The 13,721-nt window shown below is 39.8% G+C and overlaps 1 protein-coding gene across 1 annotated transcript in view; it reads left to right on the top strand.

Moving 5' to 3' along the window:
• Window positions 1–13,721, top strand: part of MCF2L2 (MCF.2 cell line derived transforming sequence-like 2) — a 242,370-nt gene that overhangs the window by 76,046 nt on the left and 152,603 nt on the right. The window contains 2 exon segments of the mRNA XM_060099191.1: window positions 6,631–6,747; window positions 9,004–9,153. Coding sequence (XP_059955174.1) covers window positions 6,631–6,747; window positions 9,004–9,153 — 267 coding nt within the window.

Here is a 13,721-nt window from a genome sequence, read left to right as displayed (position 1 = left end):
AAAAAATACCTCGAAACAAATGACAATGAAAACACAACGACCCAAAACCTATAGGATACAGCAAAAGCTGTTCTAAGACAGAAGCTTATAGCAATACAATCGTACCTTAAGAAACAAGAAACATCTCAAGTAAACAACCTAACATTACACCTAAAGCAATTAGAGAAAGAAGAACAAAAAAGCCCAAAGTTAGCAGAAGGAAAGAAATCATAAAGATCAGATCAGAAATAAATGAAAAGAAATGAAGGGAACAATAGCAAAGATCAATAAACTAAAAGCTCATTCTTTGAGAAGATAAACAAAATTGATAAACCATTAGCCAGACTCATTAGGAAAAAAACAGAGAAGACTGAAATCAATAGAATTAGAAACGAAAAAGGAGAAGTAACAACTGACACTGCAGAAATACAATGGATTATGAGAGATTACTACAAGCAACTATATGCCAATAAAATGGACAACCTGGAAGAAATGGACAAGTTCTTAGAAATGCACCACCTTTGGATACTGAGAGAGGAAGAAATAGAAAAAATGAACAGACCAATCACCAGTACTGAAATTGAAACTGTGATTAAAAATCTTCCAACAAACAAAAGCCCAGGACCAGATGGCTTCACAGGAGAATTCTATCAAATATTTAGGGAACAGCTAACACCTACCCTTCTCAAAGTCTTACAAAATATAGCAGAGGGAGGAACACTCCCAAACTCATTCTACGAGGCCACCATCACCCTGATTTCAAAACCAGACAAAGATGTCACAAAGAAAGAAAACTACAGGCCAGTATCACTGATGAACATAGATGCAGAAATCCTTAACAACATACTGGCAAACAGAATCCAACAGCACATTGAAAGAATCATACACCATGATAAAGTGGGGTTTATCCCAGGAATGCAAGGATTCTTCAGTATATACAAATCAATCAATGTGATATACCGTATTAACAAACTGAAGGTGAAAAACCATATGATCATCTCAATAGATGCAGATAAAGCTTTTGACAAAATTCAACACCCATTTATGATAAAAACCCTCCAGAAACTAGTCATAGAGGGAAATTACCTCAGCATAATAAAGGCCATATATGACAAACCCACAGCCAACATCGTCCTTAATGGTGAAAAACTGAAACCATTTCCACTAAGATCAGGAACAAGACAAGGTTGCCCACTCTCACCACTCTTACTCAACATAGTTTTGGAAGTTTTAGCCACAGCAATCAGAGAAGAAAAAGAAATAAAAGGAATCCAAATCGGAAAAGAAGAAGCAAAGCTGTCACTGTTTGTAGGTGACATGATACTATACTATACATAGATAATCCTAAAGATGCTACCAGAAAACTACTAGAGCTAATCAATGAATTTGGTAAAGTTGCAGGATACAAAATTAATGCACAGAAATTTCTTGCATTCCTATACACTAATGATGGAAAATCTGAAAGTGAAATTAAGAAAACACTCCCATTTACCATTGCAACCAAAAGAATAAAATATCTAGGAATAAACCTACCTAAGGAGACAAAAGACCTGTATGCAGAAAATTATAAGACACTGGTGAAAGACATTAAAGATGATACAAATAGATGGACAGGTATACCATGTTCTTGGATTGGAAGAATCAACATTGTGAAAATGACTCTACTACCCAAAGCAATATACATATTCAATGCAATCCCTGTCAAACTACCACTGGCATTTTTCACAGAACTAGAATAAAAAATCTTACAGTTTTTAGGGAAACACAAATGACCCCAAATAGCCAAAGCAATCTTTTGAGAAAGTAAAACAGCTGGAGGAATCAGGCTCCCTGACTCAGACTATACTACAAAGCTACAGTAATCAGGACAGTATGGTACTGGCACAAAAACAGAAATATAGTTCAATGGAACAGGATAGAAACCCCAGAGATAACCCCACGCACATATGGTCACCTTATCTTTGATAAAGGAGGCAAGAATATACAGTGGAGAAAAGACAGCCTCTTCAATAAGTGGTGCTGGGAAAACTGGACAGCTACATGTAAAAGAATGAAATTAGAACATTCCCTAACACCATACACAAAAATAAACTCAAATTGGATTAAAGACCTAAATGTAAGGCCAGACACTATTAAACTCTTAGAGGAAAACATAGGCAGAACACTCCATGACATAAATCACAGCAAGATCTTTTTTGACCCACCTCCTAGAGAAATGGCAATAAAAACAAAAATAAACAAATGGGACTTAATGAAACTTCAAAGCTTTTGCACAGCAAAGGAAACCATTAACAGGACCAAAAGACAACCCTCAGAATGGGAGAAAATATTTGCAAATGAAGCAACTGACAAAGGATTAATCTCCAAAATTCATAAGCAGCTCATGCAGCTCAATATCAAAAAAACAAGCAACTCAATCCAAAAATGGGCAGAAGACCTCAATAGACATTTCTCCAAAGAAGATGTACAGATTGCCAACAAACACATGAAAGAATGCTCAACATCATTAATCATTAGAGAAATGTAAATCAAAAGTACAATGAGATATCATCTCATACTGGTCAGAATGGCCATCATCAAAAAAATGTACAAAGAATAAATGCTGGAGAGGGTGTGGAGAAAAGGGAACCCTCTTGCCCTGTTGGTGGGAATGTAAATTGATGCAGCCACTATGGAGAATAGTATGGAGATTCCTTACAATCTAAAAATAGAACTACCATACAACCCAGCAATCCCACTACTGGGCATATACCCTGAGAAAACCATAATTCAAAAAGAGTCATGTACCACAGTGTTCATTGCAGCTTTATTTACAATAGCCAGGACATGGAAGCAACCTAAGTGTCCATCAACAGATGAATGGGTAAAAAAAGATGTGGCACATATGTACAATGGAATATTACTCAGCCTTAAAAAGAAATGAAATTGAGTTATTTGTAGTGAGGTGGATGGACCTAGAGTCTGTCATACAGAGTGAAGTAAGTCAGAAAGAGAAAAACAAATACTGTATGCTAACACATATATATGGAATCGAAAAAAATAAAAAAGGTTATGAAGAACCTAGGGGCAAGATGGGAATAAAGACGCAAACTACTAGAGAATGGACTTGAGGATATGGGGAGGAGGAAGGGTAAGCTGGAACAAAGTGAGAGAATGGCATGGACATATATACACTAACAAATGTAAAATAGAAAGCTAGTGGGAAGCAGTCGCATAGCACAGGGAGATCATCTCGGTGCTTTGTGACCACATAGAGAGGTGGGATAGGGAGGGTGGCCAGGAGGGGGATGCAAGAGGGAGGAGCTATGGGGATGTATATGTGTATGTATAACTGATTCACTTTGTTATCATGCAGAAACTAACACACTATTGTAAAGCAATTATACTCCAATAAAGATGTTAAAAAATTTTTTTATCTCTAACTTTGGCAGAGATATGAGGCAAACAAGCATTTGCATACTTTGTTATTAGGAATTAAGTTGGTAATGACCAATATGAAAGACTAATTGATGGTATTTATCAAAAATTAAAATGTACATACTCTCTGACCTACCTATAAGAGTTATTCTGGGGCTTCCCTGGTGGCGCAGTGGTTGAGAATCTGCCTGCCAATGCAGGGGACACGGGTTCGAGCCCTGGTCTGGGAGGATCCCACATGCCGCGGAGCAACTAGGCCCATGAGCCACAACTACTGACCCTGCGCGTCTGGAGCTTGTGCTCCGCAACAGGAGAGGCCGCGACAGTGAGAGGCCCGCGCACCGCGATGAAGAGTGGTCCCCACTTGCCACAACTAGAGAAAGCCTTCGCACAGAAGCGAGGACCCAACACAGCAAAAATAAATAAATTAATTTAAAAAAGAAAGCTGTTGTATGTAGAAAACTTTAAAAAAAAAAAGAGTTATTCTGCAGGTACCTCACGCACATACACAAAGCTGCTTATATACTGATATTCATTACCAAATTGTTTGTAATAGTAAATGATTGGGAAAAAAGTAATGCCCAACAACAGGGAGCTGGTTAAGTAAATTATGGTCAGTTAAATATTATGCAACCATCAAAAGTGGTAATGTGTGGTGCAACCACGGTGGAAACAGTTGGCAGTTTTTTACAAAGTTAAAAATATACCTGCCCCATGACCCACCCAAGAGAAATGAAAACACATTTGCAATAACAGATGAATAGATAAAGAAATTGTGGCATATTCATGTAAAGGAATAATATTAAGCAATAAAGAAGGAGTGAAGTACTGAACATGCAACAACATGGATTTATCTCAAAAATATTCTCTTGAAAGAAAGAGGGTAGACACTGAAGTGTATATATTCTGTGATTCTTTTTATATAAAGTTCAAGAAGAGGCAAAACTAAGCTATGGTGGTAGACAATTAAAACAGTGGCTGCTGTTAGGGGTGGAGATAGTGGAGACCAGAAGGAGGCCTAGGAGAACTTTCTGAGGAAGTGTTCTATATCTTGGTTAAAAAGTGTTACATGTGTGTATACATTTGTCAAAATGAATTGAACTGTACCCTTAAAATCTGTGCATTTTATTTATGTAAATTATATCTCAAATGAGAATTGAAAAACAGAAAAAAATAAGATAAATCTATAGTGATATAGAAAAGTTTCTAATATATTTTTGGTTTTATTATTCGTTGAGTTGGAAATAATTTTCAACTCATAGAAAAATTTCAAGAATAAGAGTAAAGGGACTTTCCTGGTGGCGCAGTGGTTAAGAATCCGCCTGCCAATGCAGGGGACACAGGTTCAAGCCCTGGTCCGGGAAGATCCCACATGCCGTGGAGCAACTAAGCCCGTGTGCCATAACTACTGAGCCTGCACTCTAGAGCCCGCGAGCCACAACTAGTGAAGCCCATGTGCCTAGAGCCCGTGTTCTGCAACAAGAGAAGCCACCGCAATGAGAAGCCTGTGCACCACAACAAAGAGTAGCCCCCGCTCAACACAACTAGAGAAAGCCCGTCCGCAGCAATGAAGACCCAATGCAGCCAAAAATAAAATACATTTATTAAAAAAAAATTTTTAGGAGGGAAACACAGAGATGGATTCAGGTTTGTTTGTTTGTTTTTTCCCCTTCTCTTATGTTATAAAAATAAAATTTTAAATTCCCAAACTCCTTTCCATAAGTGAAGGAGAAAGGCATGGAACATGGAGCCTGACAAGGTTAACATAGTGATATGTAGAATCAAATCCCACTAAACTTAAGTTCCTTGAACACAGGGGTTTTTGTGCTTGCTTTTATCCCTCAGAGCCTGGCAGTTATTAGAGGTTCAGTACAGATATGTTGAATGAGTCAGTCAATTTTGTTTTACCTGTAGACTTTGGGGGTCTAACATATTCTTTTCATCCCAAAGTGGATTTATCACTTGACTAATACTATATAATAATAGAAAAAAGCCTATATCCTCATGTCCTCTGACCAAGAATCTGTTCTAAGAATTGTACATGTTGGATATGACATGGTACAGTCAGTGCTGCCACAGGAAGAAATGAGGGGGAGGCTTTGAAGGAAGAAGTTTATTATACTCACAGGTCAAAATAATCAATGACTGAAGAAATATAAAATCATCAGTTAAAGGCTACAAGGGGGGTGTGTTTCAGAGATGAGAGTGAGTAGGGGTATGATATTGTCCCTGCTACAGAGAGCCGGGACTGCTCCCTGGGCAGGACCACTGCAGTGGGGTAGAAAGGGACAGATTGGAGTATGTCATCCTCCTCTAGATGTCTGGGCATTTGTTCATCAGCAGGCTTGTTAATTTATGAAAACCCACTCACAATCACCTCCAAACTTTCTCCACATGAGATAAGTTGGGGGCATATCACCATCCCTCATAGAAGGGGCATCAGTGTAGTGAATCTTCTCAGTCCATACTCCTCAATAGGTCCTTGTGTTCTAATTTTATTTTGATATTCACCAGCCCACCCTTTATTGGAATTTTCATTGCAGATTTTTAGGTCTCAGTACAGCGTTTGCTTTTGGTGGCTGAAGGATATACTTTAGCCTGGGAACTTTTGACAAAAATTTACCTAAAGCAAGACCTGACTTCTAGGCAGCTTAGAACTGAACTCACTGATTCAAGTCACTGTTTTGTTGCAGGCTGTTCAACGCTGCTGTTCCTCACTCAAAGGGGGAAACTGGAAAGAGTTACTTACTGGTTGAAGTAACCATCTTTGGATATAAATGCCTGATTAGGCAAAATTGAAGTACTGTTTAAACAATAGTAGGGACTTCCATGGTGGTCCAGTGGTTGAGGCTCTTCGCTTCCATGTCCCCTGTGCGGACAGGGGACATGGGTTCGGTCCCTGGGGGAACTAAGATCCTGCATGCTGCATGGCACAGCCAAAAAATAAAATAAAATAAAATTTTAAATTAAATAACAGGGCTTCCCTGGTGGCGCAGTGGTTGAGAGTCTGCCTGCCGATGCAGGGAATGCAGGTTCGTGCCCTGGTCCGGGAGGATCCCACGTGCCGTGGAGCGGCTGGGCCCGTGAGCCATGGCCGCGGAGCCTGCGCTCAGCAACGGGAGGGGCCACAACAGTGAGAAGCCCGCATACGGAAAAAAAAAAATTAAATAACTGTAGAATCTAGATGAGCTACTTAATTATCTGTGAGTAATAATTGGGTTTTTTCTGTTTTAGATCGTTATGTTAAACTCTGTTTCTGACCTTCATGACTACATCGACAAAAGCCAACTGACAGAGGACTTAGGGGGAACTTTGGAATATCACCACAGTCAGTGGATAAATCATCGAACTGTAAGTACCAATTTATGTGCCCTTTTCAGTGTCCCTCCTGGTTTTCTAGAGACAGGAGACCTAGAGATCAACTGTTGGGCAGTCATTGCCCGTGACTGCCTAACATTGGGAAGGTTGGGTTTTCTAAGCAACAGGCTTGGGGAGAGACAAGGTGCAAGGATAAAAGCTAGGGCTTCTCTTGCTGATTACCTTCGTCTTGGCTCATTTTCTGGTATGGGGATTTTGGGGGACTTGATTTAGGGTGCACCTGGGGAGTTTGCAAAATACCCTGCTATACTTCAGAGAATTTAATTTACTTGATCTAGGATGGGTCTCAGGCATTAGTGGGTCACAAAACTCCCCAGATGATTCTAGTGTACAGACAGATTGAAACCCACCAAGTCAGAAGAAGCTGTATTTAAATGTTGCCACCATTGCTTCTTATTTGAGCTCAGGGGAGTTACTAAACCTCTCTGAGTTTGTCTTCTCCCCTGCAACTAACACAGTGGTTCTCAGCTTGGGGCAATATTTCCCCCAGAGGACATTTGTTGATGTCTTTAGATAGATGTTTCTTATAGTCATAACTTGGGGACAGGGGTGTTCCTGGCATATCCTGGGTAGGAGCCAAGGATGCTGCTAAACATCTTAAAATGCACTAGACAGCCCCCCACAATAAAGAATTATCTGGACCAACATATCAGTAGTGCCAATGGTAGGAAACCTTGGACTAACAAAAGCTACCTGAAGGTTTGATATGCAGAATAAGTGATATAATGTCTATGAAAGCATCTGAAATATAGTATTTTACTTTTTCCTGCTTACTCATAGTGATGGTTATTATGCTAAACTAGAAGGGTCAGGAACATTAAGGAAAAAGTGAGATTGAAACTCAGCAAATAATGTTTGTCTATATAAAGTTGTCATTCCCCTTTCCCTGCTCTCCTAGCCCCATACCCTTGAGAAGATTAGGTTTTCTATGCAAAATCAGAAGCTGCTTTCACCATCCTGAAAACACCTTGCAGTGTCAGCACACTTCTCTATCTACTCACTTTGGAAACATGTTGTTCAACATTTACTGATGAGGACTTCCCTGGTGCCACAGTGGTTAAGAATCCGCCTGCCAATGCAGGGGACACAGGTTCGAGCCCTGGTCCGGGAAGATCCCACATGCTGTGGAGCAACTAAGCCCATGCGCCACAACTACTGAAGCCTGTGTGCTTAGAGCCCGTGCTCTGCAACAAGAGAAGCCACCTCAATGAGAAGCCCACACACCGCAACAAAGAGTACCCCCACTCTTTGCAACTAGAGAAAACGTGTACACAGCAGTGAAGAAATTTTTTTAAAAAATTTACTGATGAACAAACACCTCAACTACGTTTGATTAAGTAGGAGAATTCACCCTGTTTTAGAGTGTAATGTTTTCTTTTGGGTTTTGTTTTTTTTGGTTTTGTTTATAAATTTATTTATTTTATTTATTTATTATTTTTGGCTGCATTGGGTCCTCGTTGCTGTGCGTGGGCAGAGATAGTTGCGGCGAACTGGGGCTACTCTTCCTTGCGGTGCACGGGCTTCTCTTGTTGCAGAGCACAGGCTCCAGGCATGCGAGCTTCAGTAGTTGTGGTTCGTGGGCTTTACAGAGTAAAGAGGTGGTTTATCTAAGGTCATATGGCCAAGTAGTGGCAGAGCCAAGACTAAGGCCGAGCTTTTTTGAATCACTCTATTAGGGGCAGGTCCTCTGTACAATTTCCAATTAGTGATTACTAATAATCACCAATTACTAATAATCACTAATCAGACACATGGAATCAAGTTATTTTGTTAATTGGACTTGCCACAGGAAACCTTTGGCTTTCCCCTATTTCTAGGATGACATTTCCAGGCTTTACACCTGATTCTCTTAGTTCTTACTGTTACATTTGTAAGGTACTCATCTGTGCCCAAGATCCTTTCAAATTTGCCATTCCTTTTGATCCTCAGAAAACTCCTGAAAAAATAGAACAACTATTGGTTGAATCCTGCCTTCTTTCCTTCCTTACTATCCTAGTAATATGATCTTGGCCAATTTACTTGACCTGCTAGAGCTTCAGTTACCTCTTCTATAAAATGGAGATAAAATGCCTTCCACTCTAGATTATTGAGATGATAGACAGATGTATAGCACAAAGGACAATGCATGGCCTATTTCGTATACTCAGGAAATAGTTCTCCTGTCCTATTGAGACAGCATATTGGTGAATGTTAATCCCTCCACACTGTTATGATTGTCTGAACTTCCAGGCCATTGAAAACTTTGCTCTGGCGTTGAAGAGCACTGCTCAGATGCTCCAGACTTTTGGGGCCTGCCTAGCCACAACAGAACTGCCCAGAAGCATACCATCCTCTGAAGACCTTCTCATGTCCCACACAAGGCAGCAGGGCAAGTTGCAGGTGAGTGGTCAGTAATCTCTCAGAGGCCAGCCTATGTGCTGGCAGATGGTCAGCTTCCTGGAGAGTGCTGGGAGCAGAATTAAAAGTTAGGCCCTCTTCTTCCCACTTCTCCAGTAACTTGGCCGCCACTAATCACCTTTAATCTTCTAGATAGGCAGTGTGTAAAGAGGAAAATCTCTTAATGGCTGGGTAGTACATGTGAAATGATTGCAGGTTGTGAGAAGCAGCCCTTTAAAAGGGAACTCATTCCAGCTTTCTGCTGGTGAGACAAGGTGTGTGAACATCGCTTTAAGGTCCACACTCCTATGATCTTCTCAGGACAGAACAAGATACGATGGGCTGAAATTGCAGGGAGGAAGGGAGGAAGAGATGGGAGTCGGCTTTTGAAGCGTAAGCTTTCCTGAGGCTGTTGTGAAGTCTTGGGGCAGACTAGTAAGCTGATTTATTGCTTCACTCTCTCAGGGATGTGTCTTTTTCTTTGGGAACCAATATGAGAAAGAGAACTATGAAAGGTGCTCTGAACTGGGTTTAAGGAGAGGCACCTACTGAAGGATTCATAAAAACATGTCAGAACCTGCTGGAAAGGCAGCTTGGCAGCTTCTTTTAGGCCATGCAGTAAAGGGAAGTCTTCTCAGGGCTTACTGGCTGGGTGTCAGCCACTTTCTGTCTCCAGAAACAGACCAAGTCTATTATTTCGCAGGAGACCAGAACTCAGCAGGGCAGCAACTCAAGGATTTGAAGGTTGATACATCATAGCATTGCATGTATACTTACTGTGTTGAGCTTAAGAAGAGCTGAACTCTTTTATCTGTGACCCAAAATTTGCAAAAACTTTGCTTTGCTAGGTGATTGATTTTTTATTTATTCAGCATGTATTGATGACCCACCACCACATGCCAAGAAAACAAACAAACAAAATGCAAACTCAAGGAACTCATAGTTTAGTTAAGGGAGTCAGAGTCTAGTAGTTGAGGCAAATTAATTCTTCCATGTGTCAGGGAGCACTGTTTAATTCTATCTTTAAGGGTCTTGGTTACCAAAAAGAGTTCAAAATGTATTCTCAAAATTACTCTGAGTAACCAAAAGATCTGGTTTGAAGCTGTAGAAGCCTGAAAGCATCCTGGAATTTTCCCTGGAAATGCCACTGAGAAGCTTGACCATTTTCTTTGCCAAACATATGGGCCAAGTTTACCTCCCATGTTTCTTGGAAGAGACGGCATGGGGTGTGGAAGGCTGGGTCGAGTGTGCCTCTGTGAAGACTGCTAGAAAAGGGTTGGTGATCCACGCCCACAGGTCACAGACCACAGGAGCCTACAAAGCAGTCAGTTAGTATATAGGTGTGATGTTGAGCATCAGAGCTTCAGCCTGGGCTCATGAGCAAGTGTGTTCTGTGCCTCATTCCAAGAAGGGTTGGGAGAGGTTGCAGAGCAGAATCAGCAAGATGACAATGTGGCCAATCATGGAGGCCTCTGGGGAAAAGGTGAAAACAAATTGGATTTTAGATGAGGACACATATCTGAGGGCTGAAACCAGCCAGTCAGATCCTGCTGTATGTGCAGTGAGGGTTCCCAGGGAAGGCAGATGGGTGGGTGTTCTGTCATCTCTACACAGACCAAGAGTTCCACAAAGGGAAAGGGAAGGAAAGAACCAGTCTCCAAGATGGATAAGGTCATTTTCTGGTTCATGGTGGCCAGCTGTTCTTGGAATTAAAACACTATGTGTGTGAGTCAAATTTGACTTCTTTCATATCTTATAAATTAGAAGCAAAAATTCCAAAATCATTAAACTAGGTTTAGATTTTTCCTTCTTCCCATCCAAAAAAGCTTTAGAGAGAGAAAGAGTTTATATTACAAAAAAGGAATACTATTTAAACTTTTGCAAATAACTTAGTAGTTTTTGTGATTATTTTACATAATTTTATTTTTATTTGAGTATTTTCCTATTTTTTAAAACCAAAGTTTCTATAACTAGTTGAATAATTTTTTTTATTTGGAAAGCATCTTTTCCAAGTGAAAAAATAGTGTAAGATTCATCCTCAGAACAGTGAACTTTTAAATCTATTTAAATATCTATACAAGTTACAGTGTATGATTTAAGGCTTCCTCCCAGCCCAGAGAGTTTTTGTCTGAACAGCACAGCATTAAGAGATTGGTTTGATTTCTTGACTTCCTTTCTCTAGGGGATCTTTGAGAACCCTTATTTTAGGCTCACATAAGCACATAGTTGCCTCTGCAATCAACCAGTCCCATACAGGATAAACCCTAGGAGAAACACACCAAGACATATTAATCAAACTAACAAAAATTAAATTCAAAGAAAAAATACTAAAAGTAGCAAGGGAAAAGCAAAAAATAACATACAAAGGAATCCCCATAAGGTTATCAGCTGATTTTTCAGCAGAAACTCTGCAGGCCAGAAGGGAGTGTCAGGATATACTTAAAGTGGTGAAGTAGAAAAACCCATAACCAAGCTTACTCTACCCATCAAGGATCCCATTCAGATTTGATGGAGAAATCAAAAGCTTTACAGACAAGCAAAAGCTAAGAGAATTCAGCACCACCAAACCAACTTTACAACAAATGCTAAAGGAACTTCTTTAGGCAGGAAACACAAGAGAAGAAAAAGACCCACAAAAGCAAACCCAAAACAATTAAGAAAACGGTAATAGGAACATACATATCAATAATAACCTTGAATGTAAATGGATTAAATGCTCCAACCAAAAGACACACACTGGCTGAATGGATACAGAAGCAAGACCCGTATACATGCTGTCTCTTGTAGAGACCCACTTTTGACCAAGGGATGCATACAGACTGAAAATGAAGGGATGGAAAAAGATACTCCATGCAAATGGAAATCAAAAGAAAGCTGGAGGGCTTCCCTGGTGGCGCAGTGGTTGAGAATCTGCCTGCTAATGCAGGGGACATGGGTTCGAGCCCTGGTCTGGGAAGATCCCACATGCCGCGGAGCAGCTAGGCCCGTGAGCCACAACTACTGAGCCTGCGCATCTGGAGCCTGTGCTCTGCAACAAGAGAGGCCGCGATAGTGAGAGGCCCGTGCACCGCGATGAAGAGTGGCCCCCGCTTGCCACAACTAGAGAAAGCCCTCGCACAGAAACGAAGACCCAACACAGCAAAAATAAATAAATAAATTAATAAACTCCTACCCCCAACATCTTCTAAATAAATAAATAAATAAAAAATAAAAGCTGGAGTAGCAGTACTCGTATCAGATAAAATAGACTTTAAAAAAAAGACTGTTACAAGAGATAAGGAAGGACATGACATAATGATCAAGGGATCAATCCAAGAAGAAGATATAACAATTATAAATATTTATGCACCCAACATAAGAGCACCTCAATACATAAGGCAAATGTTTACCATCAAAAAAAGGGGAAATTGACAGTAACACAATAATAGTAGGGGACTTTAACACCCCACTTACACCAATGGACAGATCATCCAAACAGAAAATAAATAAGGAACCACAAGCTTTAAATGACACAGTAGATCAGATAGACTTGATTGATATTTATAGGACATTCCACCCAAAAGTGGCAGAACACACTTTCTTCTCAAGTGCACAAGGAACATTCTCACATCTTGGGTAACAAATCAAGCCTCAGAAAATTTAAGAAAATTGAAATCATATCAAGCATCTTTTCTGACCACAATGCTATGAGATTAGAAATCAGTTACAGGAAAAAAACTGAAAAAACACAAATACATGGAGGCAAAACAGTGCACTACTGAATAACCAAGAGGTCACTGAAGAAGTCAAAGAGGAAATTAAAAAATACGTAGAAACAAATGACAATGAAAACACTATGACCCAAAACCTATGGGACTCAGCAAAAGCATTTCTAAGAGGGAAGTTTACAGCAATACAATCTCACCTCCAGAAACAAGAAAAATCTCAAATAAACAACCTAATCCTACACTTATAAAACAACTAGAGAAAGAAGAGCAAAGAAAACCCAAAGTCAGTAGAAGGAAAGAAGTCATAAAGATCAGAGCAGAAATAATGAAATAGAAACAAAGAAAACAATAGCAAAGATCAATAAAACTAAAAGTTGGTTCTTTGAGAAGATAAATGAAATTGATAAACCTTTAGCCAGACTCATCGAGAAAAAAAGGGAGAGGACACAAATCAATAAAATTAGAAATGAAAAAGGAGAAATCACAACTGACAAAACAGGAATACAAAGAATTATAAAAGACTACAAATAACTATATGCCAATAAAATGGACAACCTTGAAGAAATGGACAAATTCTTGGAAAGGTACAATTTTCCAAGACTGAACCAGGAAGAATTAGAAACTATAAACAAACCCATCATAAGTAATGAAATTGAAACTGTAATTAAAAATCTTCCACCAAACAAAAGTCCAGGACCAGGTAGCTTCACAGGCGAATTCTATCAAACATTCAGAGAAGAGCTAACACCTGTCCTTCTCAAACTCTTGCAAAAAACTGCAGAGGGAGGAACCCTCCCAAATCTGTTCTATGAGGCCACTATCACCCTGTTACCAAAACCAGACAAAGATATCACAAACAAAGAA

The sequence above is a fragment of the Mesoplodon densirostris genome, chromosome 5 (assembly GCF_025265405.1).
Source record: "Mesoplodon densirostris isolate mMesDen1 chromosome 5, mMesDen1 primary haplotype, whole genome shotgun sequence".
NCBI classification, from domain to species: Eukaryota; Metazoa; Chordata; class Mammalia; order Artiodactyla; family Ziphiidae; genus Mesoplodon; species Mesoplodon densirostris.
The sequence above is the reverse complement of the archived record's forward strand: the minus strand, read 5'-3'. Positions and strand labels throughout refer to the sequence as shown.